The 27,580-nt window shown below is 44.8% G+C and overlaps 1 protein-coding gene and 2 long non-coding RNA genes across 3 annotated transcripts; 1 reads left to right on the forward strand and 2 right to left on the reverse strand.

Moving 5' to 3' along the window:
* Positions 1 to 2,245: 2,245 nt before the first annotated feature.
* LOC136381560 (uncharacterized) lies at positions 2,246 to 5,537 on the reverse strand. The gene is made up of 3 exons (XR_010747074.1): positions 5,441 to 5,537; positions 3,909 to 4,011; positions 2,246 to 2,447 (listed from the first exon to the last, which is right to left on the reverse strand). It is a non-coding gene; the product is annotated as an uncharacterized lncRNA (long non-coding RNA).
* A 6,581-nt stretch (positions 5,538 to 12,118) lies between these two features.
* Positions 12,119 to 20,613, reverse strand: LOC136380429 (uncharacterized). The gene is made up of 3 exons (XR_010746949.1): positions 20,488 to 20,613; positions 15,990 to 16,051; positions 12,119 to 13,324 (listed from the first exon to the last, which is right to left on the reverse strand). It is a non-coding gene; the product is annotated as an uncharacterized lncRNA (long non-coding RNA).
* On the forward strand, positions 20,307 to 25,649 carry GINS3 (GINS complex subunit 3). Its single transcript, XM_066348162.1, has 3 exons — positions 20,307 to 20,743; positions 22,529 to 22,762; positions 24,157 to 25,649. Exons 1-3 carry the CDS (start codon positions 20,558 to 20,560, stop codon positions 24,385 to 24,387), a joined length of 651 nt encoding a protein of 216 aa, XP_066204259.1. The 5' UTR covers positions 20,307 to 20,557; the 3' UTR covers positions 24,388 to 25,649.
* Positions 25,650 to 27,580: the final 1,931 nt, after the last annotated feature.

Genomic DNA, 27,580 nt, shown 5'->3' on the forward strand with positions numbered 1-27,580 from the left:
GGCCCTCATTCTGGGGGGGGGGGGGACTCTAATTCATTTACCAAGGAGGTCATTGCACTTGTTTGGAAGTGACAAAATGGCTTTAATGGTTTCATGCCATAATTTGGCAATTTCATTTTCAGATACAAGCATAACTCATTTTCTTGAGCTCCATTTTATTGGTCTTCACGGGTATTGCATTTTTTTAACAAATTGAAAGCAAGACCCCCCACCAGCAAAATGATTGCCACTCACTGTATTGTGATGCTCGGTCTTTGTGGTGGTCTGGAACCCAACCCGCACCATCCTTTCTCTCTCGTCCTATTTCAGGCCTTTTTTTTTTTTTTTTTAATGTGCTTTGTTTTCACTAAGATGGGTTGGATCATAAATTCTTTTTTATTTATTCAGTTTAGGATGTGTTATGCTTCTGGCTCTGTGTATTTATATTTTCTTACAGATGCTGGAACTATCTCAGCCATTATTGAATACTGCCTTTTCTTCAGGCTCTCTATTTTTTACTTTTGGGACTCAAAAGAGACATCTATTATAAAATTTCTAATTATATCCTTTATTTATCTTATTAGCCTTTCATATTTTTATCTTTGTTGTCACTCTGTGCTGTTTTCTGGGTGATTACTGTGTGTTTACCTTCCAGTTCACTAATTCTCTCTTCGTCTACATCTAATCAGCTGTTCACCCATCCTTTCTAGGTTTTTAAAAATATTTGAAGAAATATATATATATTTTTAATTTCTAGAAGGTCCATTTTTAAAGTCTTCTTGTTTGTTTCTGATTATATCTTATTGGTCTTCATCTTTGTCATTGTATCCTTTATTTCTTTGACCATTGACTATGAATCTGTTCTATATTTGGTACCTGGCAATTCCAACACCTGCTATTTGGGAGGTGTGGTACTCTAAATACGTTTTTTTGTTGTTATACTTTATCTTCTAACTCTTAAACAAAGTGGCTTGCCTTTCTATATGCCTTTGTAATGATCGTTAGTTTCTTATTCTTAATCTATGGGTATCCTAAGGATTTAAGCTGGGCATACTTTCTTCCCGACAGTTTGCAGCTGTCCCTGGTCACCAGAGGGTGCCACTACCAGAGACTGTGGCTTGGCTTCCCACCCTCTCCAGGGGGAAGTATTCCAACAGCTCCGCAGCTGACAGCACCTGCCCTAAGACACCTTCCCTCCCTCAGCTGATGACAGCTCAGGCCTCAGCTCTTGGAGTCTTCTCCTAAAGTTTGTGTGGGCAAAGGTGACTCAAAGAGCGTATCCCCTGCACTGTTTTTGCAATGAGAAGGCTTTTGAGACCACCTAGTTTGCAGCAATGCTCAAAGCTGAGAGAGACTGGAGCTTGATAACGGACCACACACTAGACACTGGATGAATGAATTTTCAGGGGGAGGAAAATGTTCATTTCCAGGTAGTCAGTATTGGAGTTCTTCTTTCATGTTTGGATTTGTTGTGGTGGTGGTGGTTGCTATTGTTTGGTTTTATTCACATAGAATTTTGGCTGCTTACATTCATCAGACTGTCAGACTCACTCACCCCAGTGAAAGTGCACCACACGGGAGCCCTGGCCACGCTCTCCCTGACATGCTTCTGTTTTCCATCACTATTTTTATCCTTCATGGACCTTCTTTGAGCCATCACCTCATATTTGTGAACTAGAGCAAATAACACCACCCAGGCCTGATATTCCCCCTGGGGGTGGACCTGTGACCCAAGCCAGGCCCATCGATGCTCCCATTCCTGGAATTTGAGTCTTGAGCCAAAGGGAAGAAAGAACAAAACAGTTGGAACAGCAGAGCCTGGCTGACCACAGGCTCTCTGGCTCTGCTGCCACATTGAGGGTCCCTCCCTGTGTCAACCTCCCTGAGACCCGGCTCTTCTGTGAACTAGCTCAGATCCCACCAGCACACTTCCTTCCTGAGTAAGAGTTAGAGACAGTTTCTGTTGCTTCTGGCCAAAGAAAACATGATTGGTCCACTGCTCTCACGGTTGGAGTATCTTTCCTTGCCTAAGGATTTTTATCACATGTCTGATAAATGACTATTGCCTTCTAATGTCTCTTTAATGAGAGAGGCAGCGGTATTATCCCACTTAAACCCGAAACTGATTGACATACGTTATACAACAGCGTCACCTACACACGTTCAAAATCAAACCTTTTTGGAAGTTTCATCCTTTTTATTTTCACAAATTCGTCACTCATCTTTTATAGATATTGGTTACAGTTTTCATTGTGGTTTCTTTTGTAGTGAAATCTCAGGTTGCATTTTTCTCAGGTGGACACAGTTTACTTACTTAGTAAACCGAAAGGAATACCCTTTGCTCCCACAAACACACCCTCACGCTTTTCACGAAGCACGCAACCTCGTCCGTTCATCTTCCAATCTTCCATTTCCTCGTTTTTGATAGAGACCAGATTAAAAAATTATTGCACATTCTTTTGACACTCCTATGAGAAAACAACAAAACAGGTGTGATGATGGAATGCCATAGAGACAAGGAATGGAGAGTAGCTGCTTAAGTGGAGTTGGGGCTGATGGAAAGTTCTGGAACTCGCTGGTTGCACAACAGGGTGAATCTATTGAACACAACTGGACTGTATACTTTTAAATGACTGAAATGGTCCAAATGGTCACTATTGTGATATGTGGACTTTTTACTATAATAATTTTTAAAAGCCCCAAACTAAGGGAAACTGGTATTTATGAAGTCATTGGACGCAAGATCGTATCTAATTTACGAATTAGTCGTAATGATTTAAATGAATTATTTTTGTCATATTGTATGAAGAGAAGCCACAAACGTTACCAGCGAAATATCGCCCGAAACAACAAATATTTAAGCTTATTTAATGAAGACAAGGAGTTTATGCATTTTGTTTCTTCAACAGCAAGGTATAATAATTTAGACAAAACAAACATATGGAGGTGAAAATTTTTTAGCTGTAAAGATGCAACGTGCTATTGTTGCCTTTTACTCGACTCTGCTATCCGAGTTAATACGCGAGGCACTGGCTGGCAGGTTGGGAGGCTGGCTTCACCTTGCTCTCTGTCCTTATTTACCGATGGGGAAGAAAAAGGTAAGTTCCAGTTTGGTCAAGTCCCCACTGGTTTTTCATGCCGGCAGCATTAAGCTACATCAACAGAGCAAACTCTTGCTTTGGTGGCTGCTGCCCCGTCTCCTTCCTCACCCCTCGGCCCTAGGGACTGCCTGGTTCAGCCCCGGGCCAGGGAAATTCCTCTCCCCCAGAGGCTGTCTGATCTTGACAGTGACAGCATCCGAAGAAACGCATCAAACTCTAGAGCAAACTGAAGGCGCAGACCATAGGTGTGCTAAACAAACATCCCCAGTTTCCACGCGAGGGAGCGTGACAGCCGGTTTCTGAATGGTCTGGGACTTTCAGAAAGAAAAGTATTCCCTAATACTGCAACCAGGCATCCGTACGGTGGGTGGTGATATTGGCTGCAACATTGGAATCATCCGGGGGCTTTAACAACCCTCCGTGCCCTGGTCCCACCCCAGACACGTTGGATCCGATGCTGGGCGTGGGGCGGGGGTACCAGCAGCACAGCAAGGCTCACGGGTGATCCCGGTGGGCTGGTGTAGGGGCTCGGGGAGCTTGACCATGAAGAGGTCTGAAGCGTTGGGATTCTGGCTACAAGAGACCACACAGTTGCCACCAAGAACCTTGTACATTTGTGGGATTGACAAGCCCATCCTGGCAATTTTCCTCAAGCAGAGGAAGCACTCCAGAAGTGCTCCCCCCCCCCCCCCGAGACAGCTACCAAAACCTTCACACGGCCTTTCTCCAGCCCTGGTTGTTGACGTAAACCAAACTTGTACAGGCTGTGTACGGATTCTGGCACCTGTGTCAAATTCATGGGGTCAGTAGACATGCTCACAAACTTACCAGTGTGACCTGTGGCAGGGGTGGAGAAGCCAGTCCCCTCTCTCGAGAACTGGCAAGCCAGGGAAACAGAGGTTTTGCCTCAGTATGATGGATTCCAGTGGTTCTAGAACGTGTGAGCAATAAAATGCAAAACTTTTAGAAACACTCTTGTCTCCACCAGTTGAGGAGCAAAGCCAGTTTAATACACTTAAGTACATCCATACAGAAATACTTATAACACAAATGTATTCTTACTTTTGGGCCAAACTCTCCGCCCAGCGTGTAAACCCATACCATCTCATTTAATCCTCACAGCGACCATGTGACATAGAGTTTACTATCCACATTTTAAAGGTGAGGAGACTCAGGCCCAGAGAGGTTAAACAACTTGCCCAAGGTCACACAGCTAATCAGTAGAGGAGCCGGGATGCAAACCCAGATCGGTCTGACCTCAAAGTGTGTGCTCAGAATTACCAATAGTCTCTTGACAAATACATGTCAGGAGAGGAATGAGCTGCTGTTCTGCACAGATGCTGCACCCACACAGAGTTTTAAGAAGGATCTAAAAAGAATATTCGCTGGCTGGGCGTGTTTTTTTTTTTTTTTTTTAATTTTTTTTTTTTTTTTTTTGTATTTTTCTGAAGCTGGAACCGGGGAGAGACAGTCAGACAGACTCCCTCATGCGCCCGACGGGGATCCACCCGGCACGCCCGCCAGGGGGCGACGCTCTGCCCACCAGGGGTCAATGCTCTGCCCCTCTGGGGGTCGCTCTGTTGCGACCAGAGCCACTCTAGCGCCTGGGGCAGAGGCCAAGGAGCCATCCCCAGCGCCCGGGCCAACCCTGCTCCAATGGAGCCTCGGCTGTAGGAGGGGAGGAGAGAGACAGAGAGGAAGGAGAGGGGGAGGAGTGGAGAAGCAGATGGGCGCTTCTCCTGTGTGCCCTGGCCGGGAATCGAACCCGGGTCCCCTGCACGCCAGGCCGACGCTCTACCACCAAGCCAACCGGCCAGGGCTGGCTGGGCGTGTTTTAAAATTAAATATGATGTAAGCTCACAGGTAGACTGTGAGGTCTTTGAGGGGAGGCAGCTGGTAGACGTGGGGTACAGAATGACACCTAGCCTGGTACCGGGCATACGCTGGGTCTAAACTAGTCACTGGTGCCATCTCCCTTCCTTATAATGAGGGGTTTTCTTATCCCTATGGCCCCTCCAAAGCAACGTTTTTGTGGAAGAAGTCATGAGTTATATAGATATTTAACACGTAATGACTCATGAATCAATAACATGCCATCTTTTTAGGGCTCCTCCTCACATGATGAGTTTGTGAAACATTATTCATTTTGGGCAACACAAGTTGTTCCAGAGGCTGAGAAAACTCCAGGAGAGTTGCAACAGACATGGGAACATTTTTCCCTCAAGTGGGTAAATTGTGGGCGCTCCTTCATTTCCTGAGGTGACCGCATGCACATTATCACCCATCCATTGTCCAAGAAAGTCCAGCCAGTGAAAAATTAAAGATTTCCATCCCCAGCCGCCCCGCCAATCAAATGCCACCTTGGCATTGGTGCGCGATGATCATTTCTGCCGGTAAGGGGCGCTCTTGCTTGCGACATTCTATAGTCACGGTTCCTGCAAAGGGCGGGCAGCCAGCCTGGGGCTCTCCAGAAAATTAACTTCAAAAAGGTTTCTACGCTGAGGATTCTTTGGCAGAGAATCTGCAAACAGCAAGAAAAAAATTGCTCAAAGGCAAACGTACTTTCCCTGATTTCTGATCACTGTTTTTCGAAAGAACTGCTTGTATACAGATATATTTATAAAGTCTTGCTTTTGTCAACTTATTGAAAATGTTAAAACTCAAATAACAGTTTTGGTGTTTTCTCTTTTCTTCATTAAGTGTCAGGTGGCTTTTTCATTTGCCTCATTTTCCAAGGCGATTTAGCACCTGGACTGTCTTTTAAATGAACCCTCAAAGCAGAGGCACCACAGCCTGGCTGGCCCTACAGGATAGTATCTGTCTGCAGTGTCACCTGCCCTGGGTGACAGCATGGGGCCATTACTCCTGTATCACTGCAATCTGGGGTCCCAGCTGCCCTTCGGTTTCCCTTGCAGCATCTTATGGACGGGCCATGAGCCCGGAAGACCGAGCAGGGACCTCAGTGCCTGTTGCTGCCGTGCAGATGGAAGGTAAGATTCTGTTTGATAGAAATTCTGTCGCAGTGAAAACAAAACACCCTCAAAAGCCTCTTATTGTCCCTCGCTAGTTAGGTCAGTCAGTTCAGTTAGAGCAGGGGTCGAGAAACTTTTTGGCTGAGAGAGCCATGAACGCCACATATTTTAAAATGTAATTCTGTGAGAGCCATACAACAACCTGTGCATGTTATGCATTATCCAATAAAAATTTGGTGTTGTCCCGGAGGACAGCTGTGATTGGCTCCAGCCACCTGCAACCATGAACATGAGCGGTAGGAAATGAATGGATTGTAATACATGAGAATGTTTTATATTTTTAACATTAGTATTTTTTTTATTAAAGATTTGTCTGTGAGCCAGATGCAGCCATCAAAAGAGCCACATCTGGCTCGCGAGCCATAGGTTCCCGACCCCTGAGTTAGAGCGTCCTTCCAAATGACAAGGTAGCAGGTTGGGTGTCCAGTCAGGCAACATACAGGAAGCAACCAATGAATGCACAACGAGGTGACTAACAAAGGAATGCCTCTCTCTCCCTCTCTTTCTCTCTAAAAGCAATTAAAAAAAAACCCCACTATTTCACAAAGGCCCAGGGGTGTCACATGGCAGCTGGAGATTATACTTCAAGCCTCTTGACTCCAGGTTTCAGTGAGGCTGGCAAAAGACAAAGCCCTTTACAGAAAGGGTAGTTAAACCTTGTTATGGTCGATTTGAATAGATTCTCAAATAGTAGTGTTTGTGAGCATGACTTGTGCATGAAAGTTCAAGAAGTTCAAACTTTGGAAAACTATAATCAAAATTAGTTTTTTAAAGGATGACCAACACCTACCCCTTCCAGATTTGCGCAGGTTAGAAGTATTCCAAGTTCTTTGTCTGGGAAGATGTAAATGGACATCCCTTCTGAGGGCACGGGTAGTATCTACAGCAGCACACCTGGCAATGGGGCTGTAACCTCCCTGAAGTTAGGGGAAAGCACCGGGCAAGAGGAAACACCTGAACGAAGCATCCTCTTGTTCCACTGAGACCTTTCTCCTGGGACAGACTCCTAGCACTTATTCTCTGTAACACTCATTTAAAGTTGACTCTTCTGCAGCCTGTTTCTGCTACTTGTTTCAAACTCAACACCTTAATTTTCCCACCAAGGTTGCCCTCCTCTCAGAGGCTGTTTTATGTACCTACACTATCCTAGTCGGTGCCTGGTGCAGGGCTAGGCCCTCAGAGACATTCTGAAAATGCGATTGCAAAGAACAGTTTCAGAACTGGCAAAGAACTGACGTGATGCTTTTTAATCGCATTTTATTTTTAAAGTTCTAGCTCTCAAAAATTATTTCTTTTCATAAACCGAACAATTTTTTAATTTGCAAATTTTCTTCAAATTAGTTTTGTTATTTACCTTAATTATGGTAAAATTTATATAACAAAGTATACTGTGTTAGCCATTTGTAAATATAGATTTTTTTTTTTTTTTCCTGAAGCTGGAAACGGGGAGAGTCAGTCAGACAGACTCCCGCATGCACCTGACCGGGATCCACCCGGCACGCCCACCAGGGGCGACGCTCTGCCCACCAGGGGGCGATGCTCTGCCCACCAGGGGGCGATGCTCTGCCCCTCCGGGGCATCGCTCTGCCGCAACCAGAGCCACTCTAGCGCCTGGGGCAGAGGCCAAGGAGCCATCCCCAGCGCCCGGGCCATCTTTGCTCCAATGGAGCCTCGGCTGTGGGAGGGGAAGAGAGAGACAGAGAGGAAGGAGGGGGGGGGGGTGGAGAAGCAAATGGGTGCTTCTCCTATGTGCCCTGGCTGTAAGTATAGAATTTAATGCTGTTAGTGTACTTACTTTGTGCAAACATCACAATTGTCTATCTCCAGAACATTTCTCGTCTTGCAAAACTAAAACTTCGTACACATTAAACAATAACTCTATTTTCCCTGTCCCCTACTCCTGGGAACCATCATCCCACTTTTTGTGTCTCTGTAAAGTTGCTCTCGGTACCTTATGTTAGTGAAATCATGCAGTATTTGTGTGTTTGAGACTGACTTATTTTACTTAGCATCATGTCTCCAAGTTTTATTGATGTTGTAGCACATTTCAGAATTTCCCTCCTTTTTAAGGTTGACTATATTATTCCATTGTAGGGATATACTACATTTTGTTTATCTATTTGTCTATGGAAACAATTAATGAAGAAGAAAAATATGCCAGGCAAGGTCATCCCAGAAGAAATCGTTGCTCTTGGAGTTTTTGAATTTTTAATTTTCGATTTATCGATTTAGAAAGCAAGAGGGAGGGAGGAAAAAAGAGAGAGAGATTGATTTGTTTCACTTATTTGTATGTTCACTAGTTGATTCTTCTTTGTGCCCTGACTGGGGATCAAATCTACAGCTTTGGTGTAGCAGGACAATACTCTAACCAACTAGTTATCCAGCCATGGTACTCTTTGAATTTTATTAGGCCATGGAGCCCTCCTCAGTGCCAAGGACCAATATGCTTGAACCAATCAAGCCATGGCTGTGAGACGGAAAGAGAGAGAAAAGGGGAGGAGAAGGAGGGGTGAAGAAGCAGATGGTCACTTCTCCTATGTGCCATAGCCAGGAATTGAACCTAGGAGCTCCACATACTGGGCTGACACTCTACCACTGAGCCAACAGGCTAGGCCAAGTTAACTTTTTCACACATTAGTTTTACTGATATATAGAAGAGACCATAATACAATTTATGTGAGTTGTACCTAGAAATTTATATTAATGGAAAGTTCTGAAAAAAAATCAATAACATTTTAGAGTTAGTACTTTCTAAATTGGAGATTAAGATTATAATAAAAATTTCTTATTTTTTTCCTTTTTATTGAATTTATTGGGGTGACACTGGTTAACAAAATTATACAGGTTTCAGGTGCACAGTTCTACAACACATCATCTGTACATTGTATTGTGTGGCCACCACCCCAAGTCAAATCTCCGTCCAATTTTCCTATCTTTTTTGTTTGTTTGTTTGTTTTTGTATTTTTCCAAAGTCAGAAGCGGGGAGGTAGTCAGACAGACTCACGCATGCACCTGACCGGGATCCACCTGGCATGCCCACCAGGGGGGTTATGCTCTGCCCATCTGGGCTGTTGATCCGTTGCAACTGGAGCCATTCTAGCGCCTGAGGCAGAGGCTATGGAGCCATCCTCAGTGCCTGGGCCAATTTTGCTCCAATGGAGCCTTGGCTGTGGGAGGGGAAGAGAGAAATAGAGAGGAAGGAGAAGGGGAAGGGTGGAGGAGCAGATGGGTGCTTTTCCTGTGTGCCCTGACTGGGAATCGAACCCGGGACTTCCACACACAGGGCCCACACTCTACCGCTGAGCCAACTGGCAAAGGCCCAATTTTCCTATATTTTTGATCTTGCAAACTATCCAAGTCAAAGAAAAACAAGTGCAATATATTTTCCATCTATAGGTGGCAATATTTCTATCAGCATCATCTTTATTAAAGGGAAATTGTTAGAAACAATCTTTTTGTTAAAATATTTAAACATTTTAGTTTGGAAAATGTCAAGCATACACAAAGGTAGAGAGACAAGTATGTACAATGAACCACCATGTTCTCACCATTGTTTGGAATTCTGAGAATTTCTATCACAGGACGTTGGCTGCTAATCAGAGAGCATTATGTGGGTCCTGTACATTTCAGATTAATTGCTATGTGGTGGCACTAATATAGAATTATTTGCTGCAAAGAAAAAGTTGTGCATGACATGCATTTTCCAGACCCCTTGCAAGCCAGGAGTTTGAAAGTGCTCTTGCATAATAACTAAGAGAAGGAATCCTGACCATCACCGTTCCAAAACACTGGAACACCGGGACACTTTTGGTTTCCACTGTAAAATGCCACAAATATCAAGTACAATGTAGGAAGAGGTTATGAAAGCATCACGTAAGGTCACATTTTGGAATCACCAAACAGGAAACTTTTTTTAACATAACTTACTGGTATGCTATTTTCGTTGGTAGTGGACCGATGCTGTTAGAACCACTCTTGGTCTCTTTTCCAGGATCGGAGGCACTTTTCAGCTCCATTATGTTTGCTATGATTACTTGATTGGAAACTTGTGGTCAATGCAGAGCCCTGTATAGATCAGGATTTCTGAACTCCAGTGCAACAAACATTTTGGGCCAGACTGTTGCTTGTTGTAGAGGCTGTCCTGTGCATTGTAGATTGTCTAATAGCATCCCTGGCCTCCACCCACCAGATACCGGAGGTATCTGTCCTTCTGGTTGTGACAACCAAAAATGTCTCCAGACATTGCCTAATGTCGCTAGGGGGGAAATCTGTCCCTGGTGAAGGACCACAGGTTCAGCCACTGTCACTGAGTTGAAACTAAGCTGATTACATACCTGCAAGGCTTGGGATACCATCTGGTTCAGTCATTATGAAGGTTAATGAAGAAACTGCCTACCACTACTCATGTGGAAAACTTCAAGAAGTAAAACAAGGGCTGATAATCTTACAGTGGTTAAACATTTAGGCTGTAATGTAGGTAGACTGATTATAAAGCATAAGCAATTTCAGTTCAGTAAAGTTTCTCATCTTTAATTCACTGTTTTAGTGTCAACGATTGCAAAACTACGGGGTTTATAGATTCCACTTCTGTGAGGGAGCAAAAGTAGTCAAACTACAAAGACAGAAAGTAGGAAGGGTGGTTGCCGGGGGCCGGGGGAGAGAAGAAATGGGAATTGGTGTTTAATGGGTATGGAGTTTCTGTTTTGCAAGATGAGAAGAGTTCTGGAGATTAGTTAAACAATGACGTGAATGGACTTCACACACCACTGAACCATGTACACTTAAAATGGTCAAGATGTTACATTTTATGTTATGTGTAGTTTATCACAAAAACAATGAATAAGTCCACTTCATCTGTAGTGGAGAGAGTACACATTCCTCAGGTATTTGAACATCCCCTTAGTTTAGCCCAGTTTCTGAATCCAGAGAAGGGCTCTGATTGGCCTGGCTTTGGATATGCCCATGTGTGGACCAATCAAAGGAGGACAAGATGGAGGCAACATGATTTTCCCAGGCTGCAGGAGAGGAAAGTAATCAGATACCCATCTGACCCAATTACGGTTAACTCTAGCGAGGGGTGTGAAATCTATAACGGCCAGTTTTCATCCAAGCCACATAGCTGGAGTGGGCAGAGAAGCAAGTCCAGAAAAAGGTGGGGAAGGAGGTTTAAGGCAAACAAAACCATAACTGAATAGTCCAATATTCAACCACCATAATTATGATCTGGCATTTTCTTTCCTCGTTCCCTCCTGTTATCACTGTCAGCAAGTTGAAACTGAGCTGGTTACCTACTTACAGGGCTTAGGATGCCACCTGGCAAAGTCATTATAAAGATTAATGAAGAGTTGCAGGCTTCTGCAAAGGGAAACATGACATAAAAAATAAGCCTGTGTCAAATAAGGGCTTGCAGTGCATAGTCTGGGAAGAGACTGAAGTTGACAGTTAACTTTAATCACTGCCTTATCAACTGAGGCGTTAGACATTAGACTGCCCCTGATGGAGCGGCAGTACCATGGAGTCTATGAGTCTGAGTTCACAGCCCAGCTCCACCACTTAGGGGTGAGGGTTGCGGGGTGGGGTCGCTTCACCCCTGGGAGCCTCCACGTTCCTGTGAAAATTAACCCACGTGACAATGTGGAGCATCCATTTCAGGCAGGCTTTGGAAACACACAGATGCAGGCAAGTTAGTGGGGCAAAGGCAAAGCAATACAACCCAAATGTCCACTGACAGCTGAATGGACAAAGAAAGTGCATTGTATACATGCAACGAATATTACCCAGCTTTGAAAAGGGAAGGAAATTCTACCATTCACGACAACGTGGATAGACCTGAAAGATATGTCGCTAAGTGAGTAAGTTGGTCACAGAAGGACAAATACTGATACGGGCTGCAAACTTATTATAGAAGTAGAAAATGGAATGGTGGTCTCCAGGGGATGGGGATAAAGGGAATTGTTGCTCATTGGGTATGAAGTTGCAGTTATACAAGATGAATACGTTCTAGAGAGCACAGTTCCTATGGTTAGCAATAGTGTTGACCACTTAAAAACTCAAGCGGGTAGATCTCAGGTTAAATGTTCTTACCACATACACACATCCACAAAAGCTAAGGGACATAAGGACACTTTTGGAGGTGATGGATTTGTTTATTTCGTTGATAATGGTGGTGATGGTATCATGGATGTAAGCATCTGTCCAAACTCTTTAAAATATATACCTTAAATATGTATGATTTGTCTTCTGTAAATAAAGGTGAGGCATGGGTATGGGTGCCTAGAGTAGTCAGATTTATACACACAGAAGGCAGAACGGTGATTGCTAAGGGCTGGAGGACCGTGGGTTTTAAGTACTATTATTTTTCTCATTTTACTAATTAGGAATTTCTCATCTCACATGTTACAGAGAGGTTAGCCTGAGATTCAAACCCAAGTCAGTTGGGCTCCATTGTCTGTGTTCTTAACCATGATACCACACTGTCATCTATTGTTAAAGAAAGATTAATTACCTTAGCCAGAAAAAACAAATTCAGTGGAATCCGATCAATACATTCCTGAGTCATTTTTTCCCTACAGAGGCTTAGACATGCGTAAAGCTGCAGTTTTTGTGTATCTAAGATTGGCTTTCATAATGTCAAGGCATTTTCTAATGAAATGCAGGTTTCCAAAGTTTTCACAAGAAAGAAATGTAACTTCCACAGCTCTGGGCTGGTCTGCCAGCTGTCTGCCTCTATGCAAGCTTTCAAAGGACTGTTTGACAATGCATAGGCGGTTCTTCATAATATACAGCACCATGTGGCCGCGTCAGCGTTTCTGAGTCATGGCCGGGACTCCAGCGGCCAGGAAGCACCCGCTGTAATGGGTCTGACTCCCTCAGGGAAGCTCCGTTCACTTGACAGTGTTTGATTCTGTAACACTGAATAGGACTCTCCAAACTTTGATATATATTTTTTTAAATCTCTGCACATAACGATGTTATAATTTGGGCGTTCCAGGAACGGTGGTCCTTCTCATGTAGCCTCTGAGGAATGAGAAGGCTGAAGACAGGTGGTTCTCAGAGGTCCCCATGGAATGTTCAATTTCCAGTGACCGAATCCATGCCCAAAGGGGACAGTGAAGGTAACGAACTCTTACACACGCTCACACTCCACAGGATTTGGTTTTGCCTAATCCTGGCCTTATTTGTAAATTTCAAAGTGCACCAAAGATTTAACTCCTAAAAGAAAAGAAAAAAAGCTCTAACTCCTACTTAACAAAGAACTTTATTAAAAATTATGCATTTTCAGTAAACCTGAGATTTATTTCTTCCCTAGTGTTTTTGGGTATTATTTCTAAATGTGCTAGCTGCCAGAGGTATCACTTTTCTCTACTTTTTTTTCACACTGCATTGCTTGCAGGAAAAGTGATGCTCAGTTTCTGGCATTAAACATGTTTTTCTGGTTTTCCTGTCAGCATGAAAAACAAAGCTTGTTTTTCACAGTCTGTAGCATGGCTGCTTGTGTGATAAGGAAAAGAACAGGAGGTTTTGGGGAGGTGTAATGTTCTATCTGCATTGGTTTCCCAACTGCTAAGCGCTCACAGATTTGAGCAACTTTCAGATATGAAATGTTTTAGATCTGTAGTGATGTTGGATATGGGGGAAGGGAAAAATAACGGAAAAAAAAGTACTTGACCAGCTCATCATGGCATCAAATCATACTTTTTTGTATTTTAAACCTCACATTTTAAATGTCCAACATGTGATAAAGCCTTTTGTTTCCTGGTAGTGTGGGATGGTGCAGGGTATTTGAAAAGTGTATTTTTATAGACTGTTCAGTTTATGCTTCTAATTTTTTTTTTTTTTTGATTTTAATTTATTTATTTATTTATTTATTTTTATTTTTTTTATAAATTTTTATTAATGTTAATGGGATGACATTAATAATTCAGGGTACATATATTCAAAGAAAAACATGTCCAAGTTATCTTGTCATTAAATTATGTTGCATACCCCTCGCCCAGAGTCAGATTGTCCTCCGTCACCCTCTATCTAGTTTTCTCTGTGCCCCTCCCCCTCCCCCTAAATCTCTCCCTCCCTCCCTCCTGCGTCCTCCCTCCCCCCACCCCTGGTAACCACCACACTCTTGTCCATGTCTCTTAGTCTCGTTTTTATGTTCCACCAATGTATGGAATCATGTAGTTCTTGTTTTTTTCTGATTTACTTATTTCACTCCGTATAATGTTATCAAGATCCCACCATTTTGCTATAAATGATCTAATGTCATCATTTCTTATGGCTGAGTAGTATTCCATAGTGTATATGTGCCACATCTTCTTTATCCAGTCTTCTATTGAAGGGCTTTTTGGTTGTTTCCATGTCTTGGCCACTGTGAACAATGCTGCTATGAACATGGGGCTACATGTGTCTTTACGTATCAATGATTCTGAGGTTTTGGGGTATATACCCAGTAGAGGGATTGCTGGGTCATAAGGTAGTTCTATTTGCAGTTTTTTGAGGAACCACCATACTTTCCTCCATAGTGGTTGTACCACTTTACATTCCCACCAACAGTGTATGAGGGTTCCTTTTTCTCCACAGCCTCTCCAACATTTGTTATTACCCGACTTGTTGATAATAGCTAATCTAACAGGGGTGAGGTGGTATCTCATTGTAGTTTTGATTTGCATTTCTCTAATAACTAATGATATGCTTCTAATTTTTTTAATAAAAATGTTTATCTCCTAAAAGGAGGTTTGTTTTTTTTTTGAGACCCAGTATTTACTTATTTATGTATTCATTTATCCAATATACAGTGTGTCTGTAAAGGAAATAAAGGAAAACTCTCCCAGTTTCATACCTATTCAGTGCAGTTCGATGTGGGCTCATGCACAGATTTTTTAGGGCTCCTTAGGTAGCTATCCCGTATAGCCTCTACAGACTCGTCACTGACTGATGGCCTACCAGAATGGGGTTTCTCCACCAAACTGCCGGTTTCCTTCAACTGCTTATCCCACCCAGTAATGTTATTCCTATGTGGTGGCGCTTTGTTATAAACGCGCCAACATTCATGTTGCACTTTGGTCACGGATTCGAATTTACCGAGCCACAGAACACACTGAACTTTCCTCTGTACCGTCCACATCTCGACTGGCATGGCCGTGGGGTGCTCCGCTGAATACACGGTGTTATGTCATCATCTGCGCATGCACACATGCTGCCACATCATCCTACAGAAACTGGGAGGGTTTTCCTTTTATTTGGTGCAGATTTCACATTTCTATCGTCTTTTGTTGCTTTCCTGTGACCTGTCAAAAGTACACCATGACTTTACGGACACACTGTACAGTATTTTTTTTATTAAAACCTGGGTGTATTATGGAATCTATGCCAATTTTGCATCCATGTAGAGGAGAAATGAGAGCTCCGGCGGGTACGGGTGGGGCTTGCCCACACCTCGTCCCCTTCACATGCCGGGTCTCACCACCCCGCCCCAGGCAGCGCCACATTTCTCTGCAAGCACAAAACCCTCCTCCCACCCCATGTAGGCCACGGGCCAGGGGACGAGCCACCTCTGGTGGCAGCCCTCAGTCACTAGCACCAGAGTTGGAGTTTCAGTGCTCTTGGAGGTGGGTGGTAGAAAGGTAGATGGCTTAGAGGTGTGTGTGCTCTGAGGTGTGTAAACTCAGAGCCGTATCACTGAGGTGTGCAGGCCCCGCCCCACCTCGTGGAGACCTGGAGGCCTGGACCCCTCCCTGCTGGTGGGCATTAGCTTCCTCTCACTTGTCATTGGTCAATGCACCGAGAGCGCGCCCCTCCCCTCGCTAGACCTTTCTCCATGCAGGTTCCCCTGCCCGCACACCCTCCCTCACTCCCTCTTTTCCCTGCTCAGCTGCTACCTCACCTGAGCCGCTGCCTCCTCCTCGAGGCCTGGCCTCAAAAGGAGGTTTAACCAACAAATATTACCTGTAAAGAAGTGAAGAGAATTCAGTAAGGATGACATGATACTCATCATTGTAAAATGAGTAAACAAGCAATGGAGTGCATTTAAAAAAATTTTTTTTTAAATTTAGTTATTGATTTTTAGAGAGAAAGAGAAAGGGAGAGAGAAACATCCATTCGCTGTTCCACTTATTTATGCATTCATTGGTTGATTCTTGTATGCACCCTGATGGGGAATCGAACCCACAACCTTGGTGTATCGGGGACAACCGACTGAGCTACATGGCCAGAGCCTGGATCTATTTCTTAAAATCCAACAGCCATAAATAACTTCACTGCAAGGATCAGAATCGGCAGAGGGTGTTCCTGGCTTCTGCCGGAAGAGTGGGCTTCTGTTACCTCCAGCACACCCACCAACTCAACATGTTAACACATAAGCACACTCACATGGCTGGCACTGACGACTGATTTAAAATTTTAAATTATGTATAATGATAGTTCAGAAGATAAAAACTTCCCCTGGGACTGAACCACGGTGACCTGAAGCAAAGTCACAGGGCTGTCTATATAGCCAGCAGCAGCATGCTGGCAAATGGTGGGTACCTACGTCAGTCTGTGGGCTGCTGCGACACCCCTCCCACCTTGAACTTATAAATGAGGAGACACAGGTGGCCTTGTGACAGGGCTGCCTGCTGCTGCTGGTGCCTGCCCAGATTCATTCCCCTCCTCCCAATCAAAGTCCTGATTTCCCCCATTCAAAGGGGCATAAAACCCTGATGGCATATAATACGATGGTTGTAAGGACTCACCTTTGCTTTTACTACAAAAATATATATTTATTTAAATGTCACACTTGTTTTATTTTTTTAAATTCCTTAGTGTTTTTATAAAACGTAAAAGTAATACACACACAGGTTGAAAATGTCAAACCGTGCAAAAGGTTGTACAGTGACCTCCTCCCCTGACCCTCAGTCTCCTAGTCCTCCCTAGAGGAAACAAGCTGCCATTTTACTAATGTCTTTCTAGAAATATTCTATGCAAAGACAAAGATGTCTATAAATAGACAGCCCTCATTTTTACAAAAACGGTAGCTACACACATTGTTGTGTACCTTGCTTTTGCCAATTAAACTTTTTTAGAAAATTGTAGGTTTACATATAATTATAAAAAGTAGCACATAGCTTGGTTGGTTAGTGTCGACCTGAAATGCAGAGGTTGCGGGTTCGATCCCTGGTCAGGGCACATACAGGAATAGATTGATGTTCCTGTCTCTCTCTGTCTCCCATCCTCTCTCGCTAAAATCAACAAATTAAAAAATTTTTGAATGGTACAGAGTTCCATGTACCCGTTACCCAGTTACTCCCAATGGTGCCAGGCACGTCAGTGACGCCATCGGGGACCCTCCAGACCAGTCTGTCTGCCAACTAAATACTGTAATAATAATTTCCTAAAAGCGTTATTAATAGTCTGTGTTCACATCTCCACAGTTGTCCCCCAAATATTTGGTTTTGATTGATTGATTGGTATTAGAAAGAGAGAGAAGAAGAGAGAGAGACAGGAACATCAATCCATTCCTGTATGTGCCCTGACCAGGGATCGAACCCACAACCACTGTGCTTCAGGATGAAGCTCTAACCAACAAAGCTACCCGGCCAGGGCAAGTATGTGTCATCTGGCAAATCTTACAGGAGTCAATGAAGGGTGCTCTTTGCATTTGGTTGCTATAGCCCTTTAAACAGACCCACCAGCTTTCCCCTTAATCCCTATGACGCTGACTTTTTGAAGAGTCAAATTCTGTTCTGGTTGTCTATGTGAAGAAATTTTAAAAGACTCCATAATTTACTGACTTCATATTACAGCTCACAATTTTGTAGATCACAAATCCATGCAGAGCTAAGTAATGTCATTTGTTTCCCATGACATTGAGACAGTCACTTGGTAGTATTGTACTATTTATTTGACTGCAGGGTTCACAGAAGTCTAATTATAATGTTGTACACCGGGAATTTATGTAATGTTATTCACTAATGTTACCTCAATAAAAAATAAATATAACAAAAAAAAAAGTGATGGGAGTCAGCTTCCACCCCCAGGACTGCTATATTCCAGACATCACACAACCATTGTATATAAATGGCTGCTGGAAATGTCTCAAGGGCAGAGTACTAAGCCACGTTAGTCTTGTTCACTGTTGTCACCTGTGGTGGCACAGTGGATAGAACATTGACATGGGACGCTGAAGTTCCAGGTTGAAAACTCCAAGGTTACCAGCTTGGGCGTGGGATCATTGACATGATCCCATGGTTGCTGGCTTGAGCCCAAAGGTCGCTGGCTTGAAGCCCAAGGTCACTGGCTTGAGCTCAGAGGTCACTGGCTTGAAGCCCAAGGTCACTGGCTTGAGCCCAAAGGTCACTGGCTTGAAGCCCAAGGTCACTGGCTTGAGCTCAAGGTCACTAGCTTGAGCAAGGGGTCATCGGCTTGGCTGTAACCACCCCGCCCCCGGCAAGGTGTGTATGAGAAGAAATCAATGAAAAACTAAAATGCCGTAACTATGAGTTGATGCTTCTAATATCTCTCCCTTCCTGTCTCTGTCTGTCAGTCTCACTGAAAAATATTCTTGTTCACTCTTTTGCTTTAAGCATTCCACTTTTACAGTTGGTGTAAAGGTGAAATTCAGTACAGTTCTACCAAAACTTTATCAAATCTAAATTAGCCAAGCCTGATCAGTGAGCTTTCATTAAGGCATCAGTACTGACTTAAGCCCGTGGACCTAGCAGGCTATATGTGACTTAACCTGTTTCTTGGCAAACTGTTTTTTACCACTCCAATTCAGTGTTTTTGGTGTTTCACTGTGACTGTTACAATATCTGTGCACCACTTGTACTATCATTTCCTTAACATTGACTCATTGTTTTTACGCAATGTTTGAAAAGAAAATAATATCACTATTATAGCTAAAGAAGACTAATTCATTGGACAAATATTGACAAAGTGCCTGACATGCACTAGGCAGTGGGGATACAGCAGTGAAAAATACACGCTCCACCCCCTAGAGCTAATGTTCTAATTGGGGCAACAGACAATAAATAAGTAAAATGTATAATACATTAGACAGTGGTCAGTGTTGAGGTGAAACAGGGAGGGGCATACCAGGTATCAGTGTTGGGGGATGTTAACATTTTAGATAGGGTGGCTAGAGAAGACCTCATTGAGAAGGCGACATTTGAGTCAAGACCTGAAACGGTCCAACCATGTGGAAATTCAAGAGAAAGGCAATCTAGGTAGTGGGAACAGAGAGTGCAAAGCCCTGAGGAACAAGTGAGCCTGGGGTGTTCCAGGAACAACACCGAAGTCACCGGCAGAAGCAAAATGAGGTAGGAAGCTATTACATGATCTCCAGGCAAGAGATCATGGTGGCCTGGACCAGAGTGACGAGAAATTCTGAAGGTAGAGCCAACAATTATTTAAATCATAAGCTCAAACTTGCCCTAATTTTACTTTTTCTGGTTTCTTCAGTTCTTAGTTCAAGGAAAGGACAGATAAATAGAGTAAAAATAAACTAGCAGTGACTAATAGCTTTTTGGTGAGCCAAGACAGTAAATAAGAAAAACAAGGCACTCTGATTTTATCTTACACACGAGCCTGTTACTTTAGTATTAAAGTAACAGTGGTATTTAAGTTTAGAGCTAATGTTCTGGTTCCTGTCAAAAGCAGTGCCCCCCCCCTTTTTTTTTTTTGGATACATCATTAAGCATCCACCTTACTTGTTTCAACATAGAAAAACAGCTTTCTATCTTGTTAGTAAATAACCAGCATCGCTGGCCTGACCTGTGGTGGCACAGTGGGTATCAATCTGGAACGCTGAGGTCACCGGTTCGAAACTCTGGGCTTGCCTGGTCAAGGCACATATGGGAGTTGATGCTTCCTGCTCCTCCCCCGCCCTTCTCTCTAAAAATGAGTAAAATCTTTAAAAACAAAGAACAAACCTGGTTGGTTTGTTTTTTTAAAACAGCTAACAGAGATGCGCAGTGACAAAATTGGTAACTAGGTCTGATCGGATCAGGCCTGGGATGGAGGGTTCAATGATGCCTTTCTTTAAGCCCCTAAACGTGTCAAGTGTGTTTTTGATTTCATATAAACATTCAAAGGACCATGTCAATACAATCCAATGCTAAAGTATCCTGCACCTTTACTAGGTATTTCCACCTTTTTTTTTTTAACTGGGTTACACGCTGCGAGAAGAAAACTTCCAGAGGACCCCACTCACTGCTCCCGGGTTCCCGCCCTGGGTCGCACTGGACTAAGCCCTTATCGATTGCTCCTGCCTAGGCTGACCTGCCTAGATCGATTGTTCCTGTCTGGCCAGCCCCGGGCGCGGGAAAAAGAGTTTGGATCCGGCTGGGCGGCCACAGCAACCCATTCAACACCCACAATCCTGACCAGCCTGTGCTTCCTCCTACTTTTGCATCTCCGACTCCCCGAGGTCTCCTGAATCCCACAAGTGGAAGCAGAGAAGCTCAAGCCGCCGCCATGTCCGAGGCTTATTTCCAGGTGGAGTCCGGTGCGCTGGGACCCGAAGAGAACTTTCTTTCCTTGGACGACATCCTGATGTCCCAAGAGAAGCTCCCTGTGCGCACGGAGATCCCCATCCCACGGCTCGGCGCGTTCTTCCAGGAGCGGAGTGGAGGGGCGGACACGGACAACACGATCCCTCAGGTAAGCCTTCTGGCTCGGTCCTGCGTGGAAAGACTACGTACAACTCCGAATGGCCTCGCGGCCCTGTGGCGCTGCATCGCCTGGCGCGCTGCTTTCTGGGATTTGTAGTTTTTGGAGGAGAGGGGGCTGTCGTACTCACCTACGAATTCCATCCACCTGTCGCGGCGCACTACAGCGGTCTCCCCACCCATCCTGGGCTTCCATTGTGGAAACTAAATATATCACAAGTCGCCAGGCTCCCTCCAACACTGATTTCGTTCTTGATTCAGCAGTGTTTCTCCTCTCGTCTACCACCACCACCACCACCACCACCACCACTACCACCACCACGTGCCTTAGACTTGGCTTCTACTGAATACACTTCAAGATCAGGGTTCTGATCACGTTTGCCTTAACACAAAACAACAGCTTTGGGTTCTGGAAAAGGACGTGCCAAGTCTGGGACGCAGAAATTGCTAGATTCATCCCTGCATAATGATGACGGTATCCGCAACCATTGGCTGAGGGCTTTGGTGCCAGCATGGATGGGATGGGGCGAGGGAACTTTTCCATTTATCACCCCTTTCATTCTTCAACCACTCTGCAACTAGGTATTGTTACATACAAGGACACTGAAGCCCAGGAAACTTGGGTAGGGTGGCCAGGGTCCCGCTGTAGGTGCTGAGCTAGGATTTGAACCTGGAGTTGTATGATGACTTCACATACAAGTGTGCCCCAGGAACATGGCTCATCATGGTTATTTTTGATTTCCTGTTTAACTTAAGTTTTGTTTAGAAAGTGTTTTTGTTTGGCCTGAGTTCATATTTTATCAACAGGATACATATACAGAATTGAAAACGTCAAATAGTGCTGAAGGATAGGAAATAACCTGACCCTGCCTTGCTTTCCCGGACTTCCCTGTCCAGCTCCACAGGCTCTACGCTCTGTAGGAATTTCTTCAAGATTCACCTCGATGTCTCTAAATAACGGCCTTAAACGTACCGTGATTTGTAAGCGATTTAGACATTACGTCTTGACTTTCCATTATTGAGGATTTAGTTCTCCCACACTGGTAAACAGAGCCGAGCTGCCCACACATGGTTCGTACTTCCCTCTCTTTGACCAAGTGTCCTTTCGATCCCAGGGTCCCATCTAGGATACCACGTGGCATTCAGTAGCCATGTCTCCTTAGGCTCCTTCCTGCTGGCTGTGACAGTTTATCAGACTTTACCTGTTTTTTTTAATGACCAGGGCAGTTTTGTGGAGTCTTTAGCTTCCTTCAAGCCAGTTATGTTTGCCTTTTTTTTTTTTTTTTTAATATTTCTCTCAGTTTCTAGCCCATCATGGCCATGTCCTCATATTTTCCAATTCTGGTGAGCCTTTAAAAAGGTAGCGACACATTCTTCTGTCAGCTCTGAAGCTGGGACGTGCTGTGGGAAGGGAGGGGCTGGTCCTCTTTTTCTTTCTGTTCCCCCAGCATCCAGGGGCCTAGAATACGACGGTTGTTACTTACGCTTTTTTACCCCTTTTTGTTCTCTGCTGTGTTTTTATTGTATCAATCCATTTTCTCCCTCCACTCCGTCATGACAGAAAACTTCAGCCCACACGGTTCATTTCTTCAAGTCACAACCAGAGAATAGATTCGTCTGAGAAGAGATTCGAACCCAGGGCTCTATGACTTCGCACACAAGCGTGTCCCAAAGAGAACAGGCAACCTTGCTTGTGCAATAGGTGTCTCCTTTCTGTCTCTCTCTCACACACACATTTGTCATTGCTCTTGAGATCTGCATTCTTGTCTGATGGCAGGGCTCAAAGCTGGAACTCCCCTTGTGGCTGGCAAAGGGCCTTTTTGACAACAAGCGGCGGATCCTGTCTGTGGACCTCCCCAAGATCTACCGAGAGGGCTGGAGGACCGTGTTCAGCGCCGACGCCAATGTGGTAGACCTCCACAAAATCGGGCCCCACTTCTACGGCTTCGGCTCCCAGCTCCTGCATTTTGACAGTCCCGAGAACGCCGACATTTCCCAGTCTCTCCTGCAGGCAAGTAACGGGCGTGAAAACCTCCAGCTCTGCGCGTGTCTCGAGCCGGCTGTGGCCGCCGCTGTCGTTACTCTTACCCAGGGAAGTTTATAACACACACAGTTAGTGTATTATTATTCCAGGTCAGCCTGTGATTAGACTGTATTTTCCAATTATATAAATATTTAAATAGGACTTGTCTACTGCTCTTCATGTTTGCTTGGGAGGAGTTGGGACCAACAGGAGTCCTGGAAATAACAAAGGGGTGATGGTTGATTACAGGTGTCACACACAGTCGCAGCCAAGCCCTGGGACTGGTCAGAGGGTTCCTGTTAGAAATACATGCGGTGTGTGGCTATGTACTCCCTCCCCTGGCTCTGGGGGTAAGACCTGGCTCTGCTGCCTTCTAGCTGGATGACTTGACTTCTCTAGGCAGCAAGCCTTCACCTGGGAAAGGAGATAATGATGGTGGCGGGATTGTAGAGTCGTAGTGAGATCAGGTAGTGCCATGCGAGAAGCCGTCGCTATTGTTATCTATCGCCCATGGACAACACAGTGTTATGCGTACGTTACCACCCTTGATGGTATAACCTTCCTTTAACGTTCGTAATTATTTTTTATTCTGTTCAGACCGGGGAAAAAAACCTTTCTTTCTCCCTCTTGTTTTACGTCCTCATTTCTAGCTTTATAAGACTGTTAGCTCAAGGCCCGTCTGTCCCCTGGACTGTGCTGACATCCTCCATTAGGCTTCAAGGGTGTCTGACCTCGCATCAATCCGCGGACTGTAGACGTTTCTAGCTTATGAAACTTCTCTGAGTAAAAATCCCTTCATCTTCTCATGTCGCCAGGACATGGTCTTAAATCGGAACACTGCCCTTTCTAAACGGGTTATGCGTTGTCTTTTTCCGTCAGTGCTTTCCAGCGCTGCACGTAGCCTGGAGTTGCTCCTATGTAAGGTGAGGGTGTCGCGAGACAGTTGCAGAGCCGAAGCGGGACTTGTGGCGTGGGCTCAGGGCCCGGGACAGACATGGCTAGATCACATGTGCCTCCATCTTTCTGTCAGACCGAAAACGATAGAAACTATACTCGGTTACATCAGGAATCTGTCCTGGTGGAAGGCCATTTGTGTGTGACCACAGTGCAGTATCATGGCCTGTGTTACTATAACAACAATGGGTAATGTTTGTCAAGGAGCTTACGCTTGCCAGCCATTTGCTAGGTGCTCTACATGTATCACTTCCTTGGATTTCCTCAACAGCCCATTTCACAGGCAAGGAAATCGAGGCTTGGCATTGTGCAATAACTTCCTCAGATGTCTTCTGACTGAGTCCTGAGGCCAGACTCTTCCCTTTCGTGCCGTTGCAGTATCCGGGGATAAAAGTGGATCTGATTTCTCTCCCTTCTTTCTTCCCCAGACATTTATCGGACGTTTCCGCCGCATCATGGACTCCTCCCAGAATGCTTACAACGAGGACACCACGGCACTGGTGGCCAGGCTGGATGAGCTGGAGAGGGGCTTGTTTCAAACGGGGCAGAAAGGGCTGAACGACTTCCAGTGCTGGGAGAAGGGGCAGGCGGCTCAGATCACGGCTTCTAACCTTGTTCAGAACTACAAGAAGAGAAGACTCACCGACACGGAAAACTGAAGGCCGGAGGAACACAGAATCAGTTGCTCCTTGTAGACTTATGCCTCTGTGTCCTTGGTAAGAGCGTGGTGGGCCCTGTCAAGGGCCAGAGTCATAGCTCTTCTCGTGGCTTATTTTCTGCAGCTGTCTCAGGAGGGATGTCACCTGGCTGGGGAAGGACGTGCTGGAGGATGTCTCTGGCCCTATCAGTCTCCCAGGACTATCCCACCTGGCGGACCCCCAGCCCAGGCCTACTTCACCCAGGAAGCCACAACTGAAGAGACATCAAAGCCTTTTATCAATAAAGATTCTTAACACATACATTGCAATAGAGTTGGACCTAGAATTCCTCGTGCCTGGGATTTGGACAGCCTTAGATGTCCAGTTTCACTAGCTCCAAAGGACAACTTGGGCCATCTTAGTCCTTTGCATAAAATGTTCTCTTGAGCTGAATTGCCTCGTCTTCCTGGTTGCGCAAAGGACAGCACCTCCATGACGCCGGTCTTGTCAGTATCTCCTGCCACCTGCCTGTGGGGAGTTACCCCAGTTTCCAAAACCAGTCTGGAAGAATAAGGAAGGAAAGGGGGCAGGCAGACGAAGGGCATGGCTTTTCCTCGGGAGGAGACGTTCCTTTCCTCTGTAATCGGGAGTTCGCATGACTGCAGTCAAGCTGGAAGGGAGATGCTCACACTGAGCTTGTGTTTGTCTGGAGGTCTTTGTAGCACCTCAGTTATCCTACACCCTCCCTCCCTCGACAAGCTGTCAGGCAGCTGAATTGCAGAATAGTTATTAAGGGGTGTTAACCAGCCCTTATTCCATCGCAGTCGGGACTGCAGGGCTGTAGGTTATGAAGAACCCTGTGTGGAAAGTTTAACATGGCAAATGTAAGTGGGCAGGAGGCCATGCTTAATGTTTTTCCTTTTCTTCAGTCCATTTTGCAACATTTTCACATGGAGGACTCCTGACCGTTCACCAAGAATCGGTTTAAGCAAACCCAGAAGTCTCCCTGGGGATCCAGGAAGAACCCTCCAGCTGAGTAGGAGGCGGCATTCCTGGGGCCACCAGACCTTTTGAAGGCCAGTGGCCTCCCCACCACTGCACCCTCACAACTAGGGAAAATGGCCTTTGTTCCTGGAAACTGTACAGGGATATGGGTATCCAGACTGTGCAGATGTCTCAGTGCCAACTTAGAAAGTCAGAAATGCTTTTAATGTGCCCCTTTGAAGATGGAATCGATGTTTTTACTCTTTTGATCTTGGTGCTAAATAAACGATCGCTTTGCACTGGAATGTGTTCTGTGCTAGTACTATTTTTGTCGCTGATAGAGTATCGTGGTGATCACATAGAGCTATCAGTTTTGTGTTTGATCATATTTGACAACAATGCCCAAATAGATCCATGTTTTAGCAACTGCTCTTTTGTTTGCACGAGATTCATAAGTAGGAGTGACAGTCTCTGTAGGAACATGCTGTGTCCCACAAAGGTAGGGCTTCCATGGCAACCACAGCACTGACATCCAGACGGTACCTCCAGATACAACACGTAGGGTGAAAAAGCATGTTATTTAATTTCTGGAGTCATTGTTTTCATGGATAGCTTTGTATTTAAATTCAAGCCTAAGGCTGCTGCCATTGTTTTCTCTTTAAAATTATTATTTTTGCTCAGGGACCACATACCAGGAATATGTGGGTATGCAGGGGCAGAATGTAGACCCTGTTTCAAATTCTGGACAGATTATGTAACAAGTAGTGTGATAGGGGCCTAGTGTTGTGTATGGGACCTCAGTATAGTGTATAGAACAGGGGTCGGGAGCTTTTTGGCTGAGAGCCATGAATGCCACATATTTTAAAATGTAATTCCATGAGAGCCATACAACAACCTGTGTATGTTTCGCATTATCCAATAAAAATTTGGTGTTGTCCTGGAGGACAGCTGTGATTGGCTCCAGCCACCCGCAACCATGAACATGAGCAGTAGGAAATGAATGGATTGTAATACATGAGAATGTTTTATATTTTTAACATTACTATTTTTTATTAAAGATTTGTCTGCAAGCCAGATTTAGCCATCAAAAGAGCCACATCTGGCTCGTGAGCCGTGGGTTCCCGAGCCCTGATATAGAGAGTTGGACATAAAGAGGAACTTTAAACTTGCTTTTGGTAGCTGCTTAGAGTAGAAAATCCCCAATAGTCTGTACAAGGAAGTTGAGCATTAATCGGAGCTTACCTGTGGCGGTAGCTTAGAGTGAAAAATTTTTACAAGCCCAACTAGTTAGATATCTTGACTTAAATCTTGCCTACAGAAGCAGGATGTAGTTTTATGCTTTAGCCTTGCAGCAATTACAGGAAGAACTGTAATCAGCTTTAGAACAAAGAATGCTTTCTGCAGAAATGTCAAGAATGTTGTACATATGTTGTAATAGCCATGACTTTGTGGTTTTATCCCCTTAAATACTACTCTCTCCCTAGGCTCGGGGCTGTTAGCCGTTTCTCAGCTAGCAGTCGCCGGCCGGCTAATAAAGGCTCTTTAAATTTATAATCAATTTGGGCTCCGATCAATAATTGCTCGCATTCGGTCCATAACAGTAGCTTTTGAAACCCCCTTTTCCAATGACAAGTTTGCCGTCAAGCCTGTTGACTACCGCTTCCCCCCCACAACGCACCCCAAATCAGTCTTGGATTGTTGTTTGGTCCCTTCAAAGAGGTGAGTTTTTCCAAATGAGTCAATAAATTGACTCAGATACCAAATCACTCATATCAAGGGGAGAAATGATGCCCTCTCCCCTGAAAGGCTCGGTTCCCAGGTAGCTGGCCTTACTTATATCATATATGAAAGGCCTCCCTGTATTCCGGTTTTTCCCGGGAACGATTGGGGCTGCGGAGGGGAGTGGGGCCAGGCTTGATCTCCTGGGTCAGTTCCTTCTGCTTTCTGACCTCTGGACTTTGGAGCTCGGCCGGCTGGATGGGTGCTGTCACCTTCCACCTGTCTCCCTGTATTCACCCTCCACCCGGCCTTCAGACGTGTGTCACCGTGGCAGCTGGAGTCATTTTGTTCCACAATAAATTGGATCTTAATCATTCTCTGCTCAAAACCCTTCTGTCCTGGCCCTGGCAGGTTGGCTCAGCGGTAGAGTGTTGGCCCGGCGTGTAGAAGAAGTCTCAGGTTCAATTCCCGGCCAGGGCACACAGGAGAAGCGCCCATCTGCTTCTCCATC

The sequence above is a fragment of the Saccopteryx leptura genome, chromosome 9 (assembly GCF_036850995.1).
Source record: "Saccopteryx leptura isolate mSacLep1 chromosome 9, mSacLep1_pri_phased_curated, whole genome shotgun sequence".
Classification (NCBI taxonomy): domain Eukaryota; kingdom Metazoa; phylum Chordata; class Mammalia; order Chiroptera; family Emballonuridae; genus Saccopteryx; species Saccopteryx leptura.

Coding starts and splice junctions, on each gene's coding strand:
- GINS3 (XM_066348162.1), top strand. CDS start 20,558: ATGTCCGAGGCTTATTTCCAGGTGGAGTCCGGTGCGCTGGGACCCGAA. Junction 20,744..22,528: donor CGGACAACACGATCCCTCAG/GTAAGCCTTCTG, acceptor GTCTGATGGCAG/GGCTCAAAGCTGGAACTCCC. Junction 22,763..24,156: donor TTTCCCAGTCTCTCCTGCAG/GCAAGTAACGGG, acceptor TTTCTTCCCCAG/ACATTTATCGGACGTTTCCG.